Source organism: Bos mutus, chromosome 5 (genome assembly GCF_027580195.1).
Source record: "Bos mutus isolate GX-2022 chromosome 5, NWIPB_WYAK_1.1, whole genome shotgun sequence".
Classification (NCBI taxonomy): Eukaryota; Metazoa; Chordata; class Mammalia; order Artiodactyla; family Bovidae; genus Bos; species Bos mutus.
The window spans coordinates 100,730,653-100,748,737 of NC_091621.1; the positions used below are offsets into that span (position 1 = coordinate 100,730,653).

Below are 18,085 nucleotides of genomic sequence, written 5' to 3' on the forward strand. Positions count from 1 at the left end.
CAAAAACTTATCTGGGGCGAGCAGAACCTCTCTGCAGAGAAGTGCCCCCGGGCTTTCTCACTCACCTATGGCGGTGCCCGGCCCTCTTCGCACCCCACCCGGACGATGCTGAGTCAAGAAGCCGCCTAGGGTTCTGAGCAGCTTCCTGCTCCTTCTCTCTCCTGGGCTCAGATCCGACAGCGCCCCCACCCACCCTCCCGTCTGTGTCCCTCAGTCGGCTTCCTCTTACACCAGCTGCAGCTATGTTGCCTCTGCCCCCCAGCCCGCCCCCTCACTCAGATCCACATCCTCTCCTTCCTCTGTGAGCATCCCGCCTCCTGTTTCAGAGCAACAAGCCCTCAGACGCTGCCACTCACCAGCACCCCGCCTGCGGTGCCAGCTCAGCAGCGAGAAGGAGGTGCCCCTGCCCCAGGGACCATGGCCTCCAGACTGCGTGCAGAGCCGTGTCCCCACCAGTCACTCGTGCTCCTGGTCAGCACACAAACAAGGGAGGGCCCTGGACTCTGGGCGCCTCCTCACTCACTGGCCTCTTTGTCCTGTCTTTTCTGCTTTTACAGGCAAACACCCCTCAAGAGGCCAACTCCACATCTGCACCATCCATTCAGCCTCAAGACGTTTCCATCTGGCTGCATTCCAAACACTGAGCACTCTTACATCAGATGTGAAAAGCACGCGTGTGTGCTCAGTTGCAGTCTTGTCTGACTCTGTGACCCCATGGACTGCAGCCTGCCAGGCTTCTCTGCCCATGAAATCTCCCAGGCAACAATACTGGAGTGGGTTGCCATTCTCTCCTCCAGGGGATCTTCCCGACCCAAGGATCAAAACTGCATCTTCTCCATTTGCAGGTAGATTCTTTACAACTGAGCCACCAGGGAAGACCAGACATGAAAAGCACTAATGTACAAAAGCTCAGGTACATTTCACTATAAAAACTACCACCTTTTGTTACTCAAAAGATACTTTAAGAAATGAGAAATCAAGTAACAAACTCACAGAAGTTATCTGTAGTGCATGAATCTAAGAAAGGTCTATATAAAGAATACAGCGAGAACTCTGACAAATAATAAAAATCAAATTACTCAATGAAAGACATGAGCAAGCATTTCACAGATGAAAGAACTTTACGGCCAACAAACAGGGAGATCGCTAACCTCAGACATGATCAGAGAAACACACCTCACGACCATAGAGGAAACAGAAGACACCTACAAGGCTGGCACCAATTCAGACGTTTCCGGAAACCAGGTTTCGGGAGGGTGACCTTGGGGGTCGCTCCTCGCACCGTGTGCAGCACTGGAGCATGAACAGCCCCAACTGCGACCCCCATCCTAAGTGTGCAGCCAAGGAAACCTGCGGGAGTGTGTGTGCATGAGGAGGGAGTGGGCATCCACAGCAGCGCAGCTGGCACACAGATGGGGCAGAACACACGGGGCACAAGCGTGCCGAGGACCCGGCATGTGAACCTCACGTCGGTGCACACACAACTCCAGAGGCCACAGGCTGCGAGTGCAGAGCAGCTACAGCCAACACACACCTTCCTGTGTGCGTGCGTGCGCGTGCGCATGTGCACAGACATAGACTATTCTTTTAAAAAGCGAAGAGAAACACAAAATCCCGGCTAACGGTGGGGGGCTTGGTGGAGGAAGGGAAGAGGTGGCTGGTGACACGTGACGAGGGGTGAGAGGGAGCAGTGGCGGTGGTGACCGAGCGTGCAGATTCTCCCTTCAGGTCCAAGAAGGAACGGATGTACATATGTTTGCATCTCGGTCTGTTACAAATGTGCACTGACCACACAGAGGGGCGGGAGCACCAGCTGCAGCACCCGTGCCGCCACTGAGGCGTCAAGGGGCCGAGCGAAGCGGAGAAGCCCCCCTCCCAGCAGGGAGAGTCCCTGAAGCATTACCTGTTGTATGTAAATTCCACATCCATTGGTTCAAAGTTATATGCTTGTTCAAATTCTGGATTAAGTTTAAGAGTTACATCTTCTTCATGAATCTAAAAAGAAAAATATTTTACTTCTCATCTTTATGTTTGCTTTAGACAATCCTCTACCCATAGTCACAACTCGACATCAAAATCCATCCTATAGATCAGAGCTAAAATCTGGTATCTCAAATGTGTGGAAAAATACTGAAAAGACTCCGTCAGCATGCCGCTGCCCCGCCAGCCCCGCTAGCACACCCGCTGACTCCTCCCCCAGTGCACTCTCCTTAGGGCTCAGACAGCGCATGCTGGAGACAGGCTGCCACCTCCAAAGCAGACAAGTGAGTGAGCACTAACAGCAGGGTATGCTGACCACAAAAGTGCCTCATAGACAACATTCCGAAACTCCCTTCCAGCGGGACAGGGAACAATTTAGGGACCCTCCAGCCAAAGCTAGATCCTACATAACAATCCGAGATGAGCAGGATGGAAAACCCCGAGCTGAGGAGGAGCTGAGAGGACAGAAGCAGCAGGCAGCGGAGTCTCTCCCAAGAGCTGGGGGCTGTGACATGAGGCTAACTGTGCCCCTGCTCTTGACAGAAGCAAATGCAGGCACCAGGTCCCCAGTTTTCCCACAAGTTAAGACAAATGGAAATAAATCTAATTAAAGACCATCAAGCAGACAAGGAATCAAACCACAAACAGTGAGGGTTGACCTGCACAGTCGTCAGCAGATAGAGGTCCCCAGGACATCAAGTACTGACACTGTCATTTACAGAAACTTCAAAAGCCATGAAACAAAAAAACCTGGCAAGACCAAGATAAGCAAGCACAGGATAACACAAGGGAACACAATAGGGCGTGCTTAGAGAGCTAGAGTCCGGGAGAAGAGGGAAGTGCTCTGCGTGTTCCCCCAGACGGGCAGGCCCTCTGAGGTGGCGGCCAGGGGGGAGGCCAGTGCCAGCGCAGCCCAAGGAGGTTCCCAGAAGCACCGTGCCACCTGCCACACCATCTGGGGGCCCTCGAGGGCCTTGGTGTCTTCAAGGTACCCAGGCCATGGCGCCGGCCAAGGAGTTCCAGAGAACTGAGTGAAGCAATGGATTGAGACCCAAGACAGCCCTAGCTTCGCCTGGAAGCCCAGCACTCAGGAGCGGCGGCTCCATGGACGGTCCTGCAGGAGGATCAGCAGGGGCGCCCTCACACCCTGAGGCCGGCACTTGCAGCTTCAGCTCTGGACTCTCCAGCTTGTGGTGCTGGTCGTTCCCCCAACCAGCCTGGGGGTAGGGCCATGGGGGTCTCACCCCTGACAACTCTGGCCCTGCTTCTGCTGAGGATTTAGTCCACAGAGTGGCCCTTAGGGGCATGACCAGTCTACCCTCTGGGACACATTCAGAACACTCAAATCTGAGTAAACGCAAGCCTTCCATGTGATACCTATGTGATACCCTGATATCCACGTGATAACAGGTAAGCACGCTGTTCATGGCTGAAAGTGATAGGACTTCTTCAGTTACAAAATTCTCTTCATGCATCACACTTACTTAAATATTCACTTGATCCCTGATTTTTCTAAAATGCCGTCAACACCCAGGGGCCCCCTCCCCCGCCCCCGAGGCAGGTGGGTCACCTCTGAGAGCGGTCTGCTGGGCCGGCCCCACATGGACTGATTAGCAGCGGCCTCTCACCTCAACCACGTAGCCGATGTATTCAATCACGTGTCCGTTGTACTCTTGGGTTTTTAAAATCAGTTTATCACCTAGTTAAAAAACACATTACCACATGTAAAACTACAAACTCAATAAACTTTGCTGCTATACTGTAAGATAAAACACTCTGAAGAAGTGGAATAAGCGAAAAAACATTATGGGGTCAATGGCTTAAAATCACATCAATGTGCTGAGAGAGCTACCCAAAGCAAAGGCAACTCGTGTGACGACAGCGCTGCCAGTTAAAATGTTCTATTCCGTGACTGTGTCCAACGTCTGCCAGTCCACTGAGGAAAACACGAGACGTAACAAACCCACCTGCATACAGAGAAGGCCTACTTTCAGCCAATCCTGGGACCTCCAGAACTAGCAGATCCCCGTTTCTTTTCAAAGTGACCCCACTCATATTATACTCCTTCAATTCTATTTCTGCATGAATCTCCTCCAGCCAGAGCAAAGTTGAAAACTTCTCCTTGTAGTTCGACATGTTTAATAGCTGGAAAACAAGGCAGCCTGTTAGTGAGAGCAGAGCAACACTCCACTCATATCCACGTCAGGAAGCCAACGGAATTGACTAACCAGTCTTCAAACGCTGATGACCAGGCAAGGGCAGGATGGCGGCCTTGAGACAGGGAGCCATCTCAGTGAGCCCCACAACCTCCCAGCTCCTACCCAGACAGAGCTGCCAGGCTCAGCACAGCGTGAGCCCAGGCAGCCTCGAGGTCTCTGTGCTGAGAGGGTGGGGCTGCGGGTCCCAGGAGGCCGAATGCCAGGGAAAAGGTGCAGCCCAGTGGTCTGGAGCTTCCCAGGAGCTGTGAGGACATGAGCGTGAGAACCTATGCCAGGTGGGGCAGACGTGTGGGGCAGGAGCAGGGAGGGGCTCCTCAGCCTCTGCATGGCTGACACCAGGGTGGCTGCCTGTGCGGGAGGGCTGAGCTGTGCAGGGCATGGCAGTGAGTAGCATCTCTGGCCTCCACCCATTGGAGGCTGCGGGCACGCTCAGTAGTGACAACCAAAAGTGTCTCTTGGGGGAAAGTTCGCCGCTGAGAGCCACTGGGTTGCAAAGAACAATTTCCAGAGCTCACACAGGGCTGAGGTGCTGCGGGCCCCCTAGCCTAAACAGAAAGGCCTGAGACACAGGGGCACTGGGTGCAGGACTCAGAAGGGATCAGCCCTAAGAAAAAACCACTCTGGTCTAACGAGGCTTTAAATGCAGGCTGAAAAATACCCAACCGCTCCCAGCTAACCCAACTGCATCCCAGAACAAAGTTCAAAGCTACTTCCAGGAATAGAAGTACCAACAAAGTAGAATGCAGAATGTTTAGCATCCAAACAAAGATGACCAGGCATGGAAATAAGCACAAGCCACAATCTGTATCAAGGAGAAAAACCTATCCACAGAACAATAAAAATGACCCTGGGAGTAAGCCAGACAGAGAAGGAGAAATAGCCCTTATATGCAGAATCTAAAAAGAAAGGATATAAATGAACTTATTTACAAATCAGAGAGAGACCCACAGACTTAGAGAAGGAACTTATGGTTACCAGGGGGAAGAATGGGGGGAAGGGATAGTTAGGGAGCTTGGGAGGGTCATGTACACACTCCTCTAAGTGGATAACCAACAAGGACCTGGGGTAGAGCGCAGGGACTCTGCTCGATGCCGAGCACGGGAGGGCGTCTGGGAGAGCCCGGATCCATGTATACGCATGGCCGAGTCCCTTCGCTGTTCATCTGGAGCTATCACAGCACCGCTGATCAGCTAAACTCCAATACAGAGTAAAAGGTCCAAAAGGAAACCAACCAACCAACCAACCAACCCTGGGACAGAATCAGTACACGAAAACCTAACACGGTTCTCTTACATATGTATATGCTTTACATATTTAACTCTATACGTTCAAAAAGTGGAGGGAAAAACGGAAGTGAAAAGAAAGCTGGGGCAAGACGAAGCATATTAAGTAGAGAAGTTAAAGTGAAAATGTTAGTCACTCAGTCATGTCCTACTCTATGCAACCCCATGGACTGTAGCCCACTAGGCATCTCTGTCCATGGGATGCTCCAGGCAAGGATACTGCAGTGGGTTGCCATTCCCTTCTCCAGGGGATCTTCCGCACCCAGGGATCAAACCTGAGTTTCCTGTATTCTCCTCCTGCATTGCAGGTGGATTTTTTACCATCTGAGCCCCAGGGAAGCCCATTAAGTAGAGATACAGAAGATGTAAAAGACCCTCACTGAACTTGTGGAGGCAATGACTGCAGTGTCTGGAGGGGTTACATGCTGCAGAAGAAACATCAGTGAACTTGGAGACACAGCACGGCAACCACTCAGAATGCAGCCCAGAGGGGAGAAGTGAAGGGAGCAGCCGGCAGCCTGGGCTAGCTCATGTGGCCGCACGTGCCCGTCACAGGAGCCTGGAGAGCAGGGCAGAAGGAACACGTGAAGACAGAATGGCCAAGAACCTGGAAATCTGAGAACTGCAGGTTGAGGTTATCCAATAAGCCAAGAACCCAAGCCAAGAAACGTGAAGAACGTACAGCAAGGCACACTGTGAATTAAATGCCTTAAAACTAGTGAAAACCCTAAAAGAAGATAGGGGAAGTACAGACGTCATACAAAAGAATAAAGCTGAGAAGGAAAGCAGCGCCTCCTGGCCCAGAGGGCCCCTCCCAGCCAGGGCGGGGAGGCGCCAGCTGTGGAGGCGCCCCAGGAGGGGCCACGCTGCGGGGGGAGGTTACAGGGTGCAGAAGTGCTGAGTGACAGGTGCGCTATTTTGGTTCTGTTACCACTGCTGAAAGGAGCCACTTTCTCCTGGGAACTGCACTCCCGAGGAGGTCATGTTCTGGCGCCCAGGCCGGGCCACAGGATGCCCACAGGACAGTCCTGGATACTGTACGAGCACCGCCCTGGGATCCGCTTCTCAGCCCCAGGTTTGCTCTGAGTTACTTTAGGGCTAGTTTGCTGCTCTGGCCTCAGCTCAGGCCGACAGGCATCACTGCAGCCACCCAGGCCTCGCCTGTGGGCGCTGTTCCTCGCCTGTGGTCTGCCAGCCTCGGGTGCTGTCTGCTGCTGGTGCCCTTGTGGCGTCCTCACTGCAGGAGGACACAGGGCCCAGCTGACACGCTCCGTCTGTCCGTCAGTCTGCCTCAGTGTCAGGCGTGCTCCTAGCTGCCACATATCCATTGGCTCAAGCTCTCCTTTGACACAGGGCCCGTGCAGCCTCTCCTCCCCTCTTGCCCCGAATCAACACAGGCCAGTCCTCACTCCATTCACCCTCTCCTCAGCCGACAGACCCCCAGGTTCTTGGGAAGACGCCTCCTGGAGACAGGGTCGTGCTCCCCTCCTCCCTGCCAGCGAGGCAGACATCTCAGCTCCCCTTGCACACATGCAGGCTCCAGCCCTGCCGGGGCTCACTCAGCACTGCCCTGCCCTCGGCCTCCCAGCCCTTCTCCACCCGTCACAGCAGACAGGTTGGGAGCAGGCCTCCTCCAGCAGGCATGAGAAAGCCCGAGCACACAGCACTGGGAAGGTGAGGAGGGGCTGTCCTGGCAGGGGACGCCCGAGGGTCGGGGTTGGGGGGCAGTGCCCTCCCCTCCCGGCTGCTCTGCGCAGCTACAGGCCTTCCTAGTGCTCAGAGCTCCGGCAGGAGTGGAGAGCTGCTGAGGCTCAGCCACATAGGAGAAAGGCCAGGTGCGGAGAGGGCATCCCCAGAGCCCTGGTGCACGTAAGTCCATAATACTGTGAGGACGGATGTCTCCAGAGGGACCCAGCGATGGTCTCCACGCTCAATATTCTGACACTCCCAGCTCCCGGGGTGAAAACCAGCCCACATGACCTCTGAACTCGACAAGGGTTCATCCTGAGCTTGTCAGAAAACAGCTTGAGTGTGGAGAAGAATCAGTGCTTCGCATAAGACACGTTCCTTACCTCCGCAAGTAGCGGCTGGAAGGTCAGGATGTCGATTTTCTGTTCCACACACTTTTTAAGCCTGTCTGGTATCGGGTACTGCGGGAGGAAGCTGGGAAGTTGTCGTCGCGAGTTCCTTACGAGAGAGAGTCTCAAGTCAAAAACAAAACATCCTCACAAGGCACTTTCTACCAGATGTCTTCACTTAGACATCCTCACCAAAAACCACTGACACCTGGGCTCTGGCCTCGGTCCTCAGTCGGTAAAGTGTCACTCTGCTTCGGGACCCGCTCTCCGGGCCTGTCCTCCTGTGAGCAGGAGCAGAGTGCTCCACCTGCGACAGGAGAACAGACCTGATGCCCAGGCGCCTCCGGAACCAGGGAATTCAGAGACGTTGTCTCTAAGCTTCTAATGAGCTCAACTGTTCTTTTCCTTCCAGTTTCATGAGGACACTGACAGATTCACTGAAGACATTGAAGGTGTGCAGTATAATGACCTGACTTACATGCATCAAGAAGTAACGACCACTCACTGTCTCATGCAAACACAAACTTGAAGAAGCAGAAAAAAATATTTTTCCCTGTGATGAGAACTCCCAGGTTTCACTCTGTTAACAACCTTTGTGTAAAACCCACGGCAGTGCTGATTGCATCTGTCACACCGTGCGCCGCACCCCCAGGACGTACTCACCTGGTTAACAGCAGTGTGCGCCCCTGACCTCCTTCATTCAGTTCCCCTCCCCTAAACCAAAGTGGTGACCACAAATCTGATCTCCTTTTCTATAACTTTGTTTTTGATGTATAACTGACCTACAACACTGTTAGTTCCTATTAAGCAAGAGTGATTCGATATTTCTGTACATTTCAAAAAGGATGATCACAGCATAGCTAAGATATGTCCTTCTGCAAAGACATTATTACACTGTTATTGACTACATTCCCCCCATTGGGAATAGCTACCTATCCACCCACCCAGGCATCTATCCATACATCCATCTATACATCCATCCATCTATCCCTCCCATCCATCCACCCACATCTCCATCCAGCCAGCCTCCATCCATCCATTTCCAGCTTCCATCCATCCACCCATCAATCCATCCATCCATCTATGGTTATTTAAGCTGCGTAAGTACAAACATATTTAAACAACCCTGCATTCTCACTCCCCTCCCCTTGACTTCATACTTGACATCTGTGGTGTGCCCCTTATGTACTGGGCTTCCCAGTTGGTGCTAGTGGTGAAGAGCTCGCCTGCCAGTGGAGGAGACATAGAGACGTGGGGTCAGTCCCTGGGTCAGGAAGATCCCCTGGAGAAGGGTATGGACACCCATCCAGTATTCTTGCCTGGAGACTCGCAAGGCAGAGGAGCCCAGTGGGCTGCGGTGCACAGGGTCACAAAGAGGCGGATACAACTGAGCAGCCAACACTGTCACTTAGCTTTGTTGTGGGCACATATGATTTGACTACTTTTGCCTTTTAGCCTTATTACTAGCTTTATACAAGGCTGTTTTTTACAACCTTTACCATATACTTTTATTTTTCCAACAAGTTTTCTTTCATAACTTTCACACTTTCTTTTGTGGCCTTTTCTCTTTTGCTAAAAAAAAAAAAGTCCCTTTACAGTTTCTTGTAAGGCTGGTTTGGTGATGCCGAATTCTTTTAGCTTTTGCTTGTCTGTAAAGCTTTTGATCTCTCCATTAAATCTGAATGAGAGCCTTGCTGGGTCGTGTTCCTGGGTGTTGGTTTCTCCCTTTCATCCTTTTAAGTATATCCTGCCACTCCTTTCTGGCCTGCAGATTCTGAGACATCAGCTCACTGTCATGCAGGAGTCCCCTTGTGCCTAGCATGCCTCTAATGCTCTGCGTCTGCCTTTTCCCAGGTTAAGTACAGTGTGTCCTGCTACATTCCTCCTTGGGCTGATCCTGTTCGGGGCTCCCTCTGCTTCCTGGCCCTGGACGTCTGTTTTCTTTTCAGGATCAGGAAGCTTTCTGCTGCTGTGTCTCCACTTGTACTCTCTGCCCCTGCCTCTGTCTCTTCTCCCTGTGGGGCCCCTATACCGTGAATATCTACACACCTGACGTCGTCCCAGTGTTCTCTTAATCTATCCTCATTTCTTTTTACTCGTTTCTCTTTCTTCTGTTCCACCTCAGTGATTTCTGTCACTGTCTCCCAAGCTTGCTGATTCGTTCCTCCATATCATCTAATCCACTGCCGATTCGTTCTAGGGGATTTTCCATTTCAGTTACTTCAGTCTTCATCTGTTTGGTTCTTTACATTTTCTAACTCTGTTGAAAACTTCTCACTTCTCGCTGCATTCATGCACTCTTCTCCCAAGTTCCTTGATCTCTGCCATCATTACCCTGAAATCTCTCGTTCAGGAGGCTTGTCTCCACGTCACTCAGTTCTTCTTCTGGAGTTTTACCTGTTCTTGTATTGGGAACACATTCCTCTGTCACCTTGTTAACGTTATTTATTTCTGGCTGCACTGGGTCCTTGCTGCTGCATGCAGGCTTTCTGTGGTGAGTGGGGGCTACTCTCCACTGCAGCACGAGGGCTTCTCTTTGCAGTGGCTTCCCTCATTAAGGAGCACAGGCTCTGGGGCACGCAGGTTTCAGTCGCTGCAGCATGCAGGCTCTGTAGTTATGGCTCACAGGCTTAATTGCTCCTTGGCAAGTGGGATCTTCCCAGACCAGAGATTGAACCCATATCTCCTGCATTGGCAGGTGAATTCTTAACCACTGGAGCACCAGGGAAGCCCTCCTCGGTCACCTTCTGTCCAGCTTGCTGTTTTTGTTTCTGAGTATCTGGTGGGGTGGTTACATTTCCTGACCTTGGAAAGTGGCCTTTTGTAAATGTCCTATGCACCCAGCAGCACACTCCCCTCTGAACACCAGAGCTACATGCTTCAGAGCTACATGTGCCCTCTATGTGGGCTGCGTGGATCCTTCTGTCATGGTGGGCTGACTGCTGTGATTGGTGGGTGAGGCTGCCCCTGGGCTGGACGCTCCCAGACCCTGCCTTGTGTGGAGGCTGCTGGCCACTGGTGGCTGGGGCTGGGTCTTGGAGGGCTTAAAGCAGCCTGTCTGCTGGTGGGGTGGACAGATGCAGATGCTGGCAGTTCCAAAGGAGCCAGGCCATCAGGACAGGCACTCCGGGTCACTACTTTGATGGTGGGAAACAGATGTTTGTTTTAGGGATGCTCCTGAACAGGAACAATGTGTTAACATTCAAAGTGGAAAAACTGACCAGGGAATTAAAAACATGTGCTCCTGCTCTATTTTACTTCTCCAGTTAAGTCAACTTGTAATGAGAAAGCTGCTTGGAGCACCACTGAAGACAGCTGGAGGCTCTAGAAAGCTCCTGTAACTGGAGCCCAGCCCTGGGGACCCACTGCTTGCAGACCATGTGAATTCTTGCTCCTGTGCTCAGCTTCCATCCCTAGAGCCACCCAACCTGACCACTGTTCACATACCTAGTGACTGTTACTGCTTATTCATTACTACTGACTGTTCAGAGCCAGAAACTGTACATTTAATCCTCGTAACTGGGACTTCCCAATGGTCCAGCAGTTAAGAATCCACCTGCCAACTCAAGGGACACAGGTTTGATCCCTGCCCTGGGAACTAAGATCTCACATGCTGTGGGGCAAGTAAACCCACATGCCACTACTGAGCCCACGTGCTGCAACTGCTGAAGTCAGTGCAACCTAGGGTCCACGTTCTGCAACAAGAGCAGCCACTGCAATGAGAGCCCTCACACATACTGCGAGCCCTGGTCACAGCAACTAGAGAAAAGCCCACATGCAGCAACCAAAAACCTGTACACCAAGACAAAGACCCAGCACAGCAGAAAGAAAGGTCCTTACGATCACAGGCAGGGCTGGGGCAGGACTATCGCTTCACAGATGAGAGCAAGTCAGAGAGGCTGAGAAACTGGGCGGGGACGACGCGGCTCCCTGTGCATGCTGGGAGTCACACTGGGTGGGGACAACACGGCTCCCTGGGCATGCTGGGAGTCAACAGTGCTCCAACCCAAGGCCGACAGCACACAACACTCCAACGGTCCTTCCAACAGACTCAGCCCACAACTGAGTCGAAGTCCACATCTTATCTTCAGTTGTTCCCAGGTAGGGTGTAAGCAGAAACTCAGGGTTTCCCATTACAGAAAAGTAGCACCCATCATCCCAGGGGCTCGGGGCAGCAGCTGAGGCCACAGACCCACAGGACTAAGTTGTGAAAACCCTCCCGTCTACAGGTCATGATTTTTGGCACCAAACTTAAAAAAGCAAAATCTACTTTTTGAGAGCTTCTGGGGTCTATTACTACAGATGAGAAAAGGTGGACATAAAGCACTTTCCCCAGACAACATCCCAGTTAGAGGCTGGGTGGGCCAACCCCAGCCACATGTAGATAGCAGGTTACAGGATTTTTTTTCCTTAATTTCACTTTTGAAAGCTGTTACATCTGCAAAAGGGCTTCAGGCAACCAAGTGACCCTCAAGCTCCCTTGATAAGTGACACTCGGGTGCTGTGGACAGCTTACAGAGGCTACGCCAGCCACGTCTCACTGACTCCTTCCTGCTGGGTGCCCGTGTGCGACATGGGCTCTCTTGGAAGCTGGGTGGCTGTGCTGTTGGAAACATGAAGGGTGGCAGCAGCTGAGGGAAAGGGTCAAGTCCTATCCTGCTCTGAGAGTCACCCTGAGACCAGCTGGGGTCGCAGGCCCCCCGCCTAGTCCTCACAGTGTGCCCCCAGGACAATGATGTAAGAGGCTGCACCACAGCTATATCCCTTTATCTGGATGTCTGCCTCCCCTCAACAACAGCAATCGTGTGTGTCCCTCACACCGCGAGCCCAAGATCTGGGCATGCTTTTTCATTCCTGCTCATGGTACCTTTTCTGTGTGGTCACGACGACTGTGGTTTTGGTGGAAGCTAACACCTGGGAACTTTTAGACTTCTTCCACGAAAAGGGTTCGCGGACGGCTATCAGTGACTCCTCCTCACTTACAACATTCACTTCAAGGTATCGCCCAATTATGAAACTGGAGAAGCAAAGCAAAAGGAGCTCCCTGCAGCGGCCAGAATTCCTGGAAAAATAAGACACAATTTAGTGTGTGTTATAAATTAAGACAGGCAGATCGAACACAACCTCCCTTTTCAATCAGGTTAAAGTCACAGAGCTAGCAAACTAGTCACCTTTAGCCTTTATAATTCTTTTACAGGAAAAAAGGAATGTTTTACAATAAGTAATGTAACATTTTCCCAACATAAAATCAGTTCAGTTCAGTCACTCAGTCGTGTCCGACTCTTTGCAACCCCGCCAATCACAGCACACCAGGCCTCCCTATCCATCACCAACTTCCGGAGTCCACACAAGCCCATGTCCATTAAGTCGGTGATGCCATCCAACCATCTCATCCTCTGTCATCCCCTTCTCCTCCTGCCCTCAATCTTTCCCAGCATCGAGGTCTTTTCCAATGAGTCAGCTCTTCGCATCAGGTGGCCAAAGTATTGGAGTTTCAGCTTCAACATCAGTCCTTCCAATGAACACCCAAGACTGATCTCCTTTAGGATGGACTGGTTGGATCTCTGTGCAGTCCAAGGTACTCTCAAGAGTCTTCTCCAACACTACAGTTCAAAAGCATCAATTCTTCGGTGCACAGCTTTCTTTACAGTCCAACCCTCACATCCATACATGACCACTAGAAAAACCACAGCCTTGACCAGACAGACCTTTGTTGACAAAGTAATGTCTCTGCTTTTCAATATGCTGTCTAGGTTGGTCATAACTTTCTTTCCAAGGAGTAAGCGTCTTTTAATTTCATGGCTGCAATCACCATCTGCAGTGACTTTGGAGCCCAGAAAAATAAAGTCAGCCACTGTTTTCCATTGGCCATGAAGTGATGGGACTGGATGCCATGATCTTAGTTTTCTGAATGTTGAGCTTTAAGCCAACTTTTTCACTCTCCTCTTTCACTTTCATCAAGAGGCTTTCTAGTTCCTCTTCACTTTCTGCCATAAGGGTGGTGTCATCTGCATATCTGAGGTTATTGATATTTCTCCTGGCAATCTTGATTCCAGCTTGCGCTTCTTCCAGCCCAGAGTTTCTCATGATGTACTCTACATATGTTAAATAAGCATGGTGACAATATACAGCCTTGACGTACTCCTTTTCCTATTTGGAACCAGTCTGTTGTTCCATGTCCAGTTCTGTTGCTTCCTGACCTGCATACAGGTTTCTCAAGAGGCAGGTCAGGTGGTCTGGTACTTCCATGTCTTTCAGAATTTTCCACAGTTTATTGTGATCCACACAGTCAAAGGCTTTGGCATAGTCAATAAAGCAGAAATAGATGTTTTTCTGGAACTCTCTTGCTTTTTCCATGATCCAGCGGATGTTGGCAATTTGGTCTCTGGTTCCTCTGCCTTCTCTAAAACCAGCTTGAACATCTGGAAGTTCACAGTTCACGTATTGCTGAAGCCTGGCTTGGAGAATTTTGAGCATTACTTTGCTAGCGTGTGAGAAGAGTGCAATTGTGTGGTAGTTTGAGCATTCTTTGGCATTGCCTTTCTTTGGGATTGGAATGAGAACTGACCTTTTACAGTCCTGTGGCCACTGCTGAGTTTTCCAAATTTGCTGGCATACCAAGTGCAGCCCTTTCACAGCATCATCTTTTAGGATTTGAAATAGCTCAACTGGAATTCCATCACCTCCCCTAGCTTTGTTCATAGTGATGCTTTCTAAGGCCCACTTGGCTTCACATTCCAGGATGTCTGGCTCTAGGTGAGTGATCACACCATCATGATTATCTGGGTTATGAAGATTTTTGTACAGTTCTTCTGTGTATTCTTGCCACCTCTTCATACTATCTTCTGCTTCTGTTAGGTCCATACCATTTCTGTCCTTTATTGAGCCCATCTTTGCATGAAATATTCCCTTGGTATCTCTAATTTTCTTGAAGAGATCTCTAGTCTTTCCCAGTCTAATGTTTTTTTCTATTTCTTTGCATTGATCACTGAGGAAGGCTTTCTTATCTCTCCTTGCTATTTTTTGGAATAGCTTATTTAACTTACCTTTAACTTACCTCAGGTAAGTTACTGTTACCCTGCTTTTGTAACTTATCTTTTCTCCTTTGCTTTTCACTTCCCTTCTTTTCACAGCTATTTGTAAGGCCTCCTCAGACAGCCATTTTGCTTTTTTGCATTTCTTTTTCTTGGGGATGGTCTCAATTCCTGTCTCCTATACAATGTCACGAACCTCCATTCATAGTTTATCAGGCACTCTATCAGATCTAGTCCCTTAAATCTATCTCTCACTTCCACTGTATAGTCATAAGGAATTTGATTTAGGTCATACCTGAATGGTCTAGTGGTTTTCTCCACTTTCTTCAATTTCAGTCTGAATTTTTCAATAAGGAGTTCATGATCTGAGCCACAGTCAGCTCCTGGTCTTGTTTTGCTGACTGTATAGAGCTTCTCCATCTTTGGCTGCAAAGAATATAATCAATCTGATTTCAGTGTTGACCATGTGGTGATGTCCATGTGTAGAGTCTTCTCTTGTGTTGTTGGAAGAGGGTGTTTGCTATGACCAGTGTGTTCTCTTGGTTCTATTAGCCTTTGCCCTGCTTCATTCTGTATCCAAGGCCAAATCTGCCTGTTACTCCAGGTGTTTCTTGACTTCCTACTTTTGCATTCCAGCCCCCTATAATGAAAAGGACATCTTTTTTGGGTGTTAGTTCTAGAAGGTCTTATAGGTCTTCATGGAACTGTTCAACTTCAGCTTCTTCAGTGTTACTGGTCAGGGCATAGACATGGATTTCTGTGATATTGAATGGTTTGCCTTGGAAATGAACAGATCAGTCTGTTGTTTTTGAGACTGCATCCAAGTACTGCATTTCCAACTCTTTTGTTGACTGTGATGGCCACTCCATTTCTTCTAAGGGATTCCTGCCCACAGTAGTAGATATAATGGTCATCTGAGTTAAATTCACCCATTCCAGTCCATCTTAATTTATTGATTCCTAGAATGTCAATATTCACTCTTACTCACTCTTAAAGTGCAGCCGAGAGTAGCTACCCCATGTCTAAGGTCAGGGCAGCAGCCGAGAAGAGCTACCCCATGTCCAAAGTAAGGAGCAGCGGCTGCGCTTTGCTGGAGCAGCCATGAAGAGATACCCCACAACCCAAGTAAGACAGCAGGTACTGAGAGAGGGCATCAGAGGGCAGACAGACGGAGAGCACAATCAGATAACTGGCCAATCTGATCACACGGACCACAGACTTGTCTAACTCAGTGAAACTAAGCCGTGCCGTGTGGGGCCACCCAAGACGGACAGGTTATGGTGGAGAGGTCTGATAGAATGTGGACCACTGGAGAAGGGAATGGCAAACCACTTCAGTATTCTTGCCTTGAGAACCCCAGGAACAGTATAAGATAAAATCACAAACCTAAGATAGTACTGTTTGTGATTCTCAGACTTAAGAATAGGAAACACACGTCCAGTGTTCCCAAGAGTGGTCTGAGCTGTGCTACACAAGATGCCATCTCCCTCTGCCTGTAGCCCATGTCCCTCTGCTGCTCGAGGCCAGGCCACATCACAGGGCTACACAGGCACCAGCACTGACTGCTCACTCGAGGACGCCCTCTGTGCACAGTGTCACCCTCAGCCTGAGGCGAGGCGCTGATCTCATCAGAGCCACCCTTGGATCAATGCAGAACCAGCAGGTGTAGATGAGATGAGAGAAGGAAGAAGGGCTGCACCCAAGCTCCTAGCTGACAGGTGACTGGGGAGTAAGAGCCCAGCGTTCTGGACACAGGGGAGGAGGCAGAGAGGGGAAGGGCCCACAAGGGCTCAGGAGCCGCCATCTGGCCAGCTTGCCTGGGTGGAAGGGGAGGGGCAGGAAGGGCTCAGGGCGCGCTAAAGGCAGGCACGGGGGCACTGGCTCCCTGGGCTGAGGGGGCTCATGTCCTCCACCAGTCAGGAGTCAGGGTTGGGTACAAGCGCCTCAGTGGGTACCCCTACTCGCCCCCTGGACTGGACCAGTTTTCTCCAGTGCTTTTCCTTGTGATTTTGTCCCACCAAAATAACCACCAATCCTTTTCACAACATCCCACCCAGAAGGACCACATGTGAGACAGAACAAGAGCATGTGCACATGTCCTAAGGTCAACTCCGTCCACACCCTCCAGCCACATACTTTGCATCACACGTGATCACGATCCGAGTTTCTCCCCCTGCAGGGATGAGCCCATTGGGTTCGGACTCTGTCACCTGCTTCTGTGATATGTTCTTCTCCTTTACTCCATTTTCTCCTTTACAGGCACAGTCACCTAGGAGATGAAATTTAAATCTAAAATTGGACCAAACGTGAGCTGTTCTGACCGCGGTGGTGTTGCTGGAAGGGTCTAGCACACACAGTGCCCAACAGGCAAAGGCGCACAGGCAGGGTCTCCCCAGTGTAGGGTCGTTCAGAGGAAGCGGCTCGTCTGAAGCACACTGGGCGGGTCTCCAGCTGTTAGCCCCGAGTTACCAGAGTAACTGCCACCCACCAGCCCAGACCCTGGAGCAGCTGCGCCGGCTCCTGGCCTGAAGGTGCTGGTGTGGCTGATCCAATGGTAACAGCTGAGACGGCTACCTGAAGAGACTTCTTTGCTGTTCACCGAACTGCTCTCCAGGGTCTGCCAGGTTCTGCTTTCCCCGCAGCTGTCTAGTGAGTTACTATTTTTATCTGCAAAATCCTTCTCCTTCTCAGGAACACAAATAGGATACACTTCGGGGCACACCTGGGCTTTATCCAGCATCTGAAATCTGAACTGTTTAGCTTTATCCCAGCCACCCAGCTTGCAGCTGACTAAGTTTTGAGGAACGTCTCCTTTATTCCTGGAAAAGGAAAATCAGCTGTGAACAGAGACAGGATTTTTAAAGCTAAAACACTATTACCGTAAAACAGAATTCAGTGTATAAGGGAATGACAATTGAAAGTACTTCTAACCGACTGTAAGTGAAAAGGCTACTTCAGGGCGGAAAAACTAGAAAGACAGACATAAAGCGAAAACCAAACAGGGAAAGTAAAGCTCACGCTACACAAACTCTTCCGCCACAGCTTAAACCCAGTGGTGTAATTCTGAGTGGCAAACTTACTCTACCCAAATCACCATATTTTTGCTTTCTCCTTCTTTCAGAGTTCCAAAATTTGTCATCCGTGTGACTTCAATATCACCTTTGTTTTTGAGCAAACGGGCTCCACAGACCTCTTCGGCAGTCTCGGTGGCGGGAGAGAAGTCCCTGGAGAAAGCACCAGAGGATGCTGTCAGGTCAGCGGGCAGGGGCGTCCGGAGGCCCTGCCCTACTGGGCGGCACCAGCCACAGTGGGCACGACACGGAGCCAAGCCCCAGAGAGGCGGCGTGGAAGGACACCCTGAGGACCTCTGGGCAGGACAGCAGGTCACCCTCACGAAGAAACCACAAGCCTGCTGACTCCAGAGGAGAGGAGGCCCGCAGTGACCCCGAGGGTCTAAGAGCAGGCCGCCTCCACCAGAGTTCCCCAGAGAC

The 18,085-nt window shown here is 50.7% G+C and overlaps 1 protein-coding gene across 1 annotated transcript in view; it reads right to left on the bottom strand.

Moving 5' to 3' along the window:
- The window catches only part of MOV10L1 (Mov10 like RNA helicase 1), a 68,247-nt gene that overhangs the window by 28,924 nt on the left and 21,238 nt on the right, over positions 1-18,085 (bottom strand). Inside the window, 8 exon segments of the mRNA XM_014480859.2 lie at positions 1,904-1,995; positions 3,609-3,679; positions 3,948-4,125; positions 7,555-7,669; positions 12,428-12,622; positions 16,731-16,863; positions 17,169-17,413; positions 17,675-17,818. Of these exon segments, the coding sequence (XP_014336345.2) occupies positions 1,904-1,995; positions 3,609-3,679; positions 3,948-4,125; positions 7,555-7,669; positions 12,428-12,622; positions 16,731-16,863; positions 17,169-17,413; positions 17,675-17,818 (1,173 nt within the window).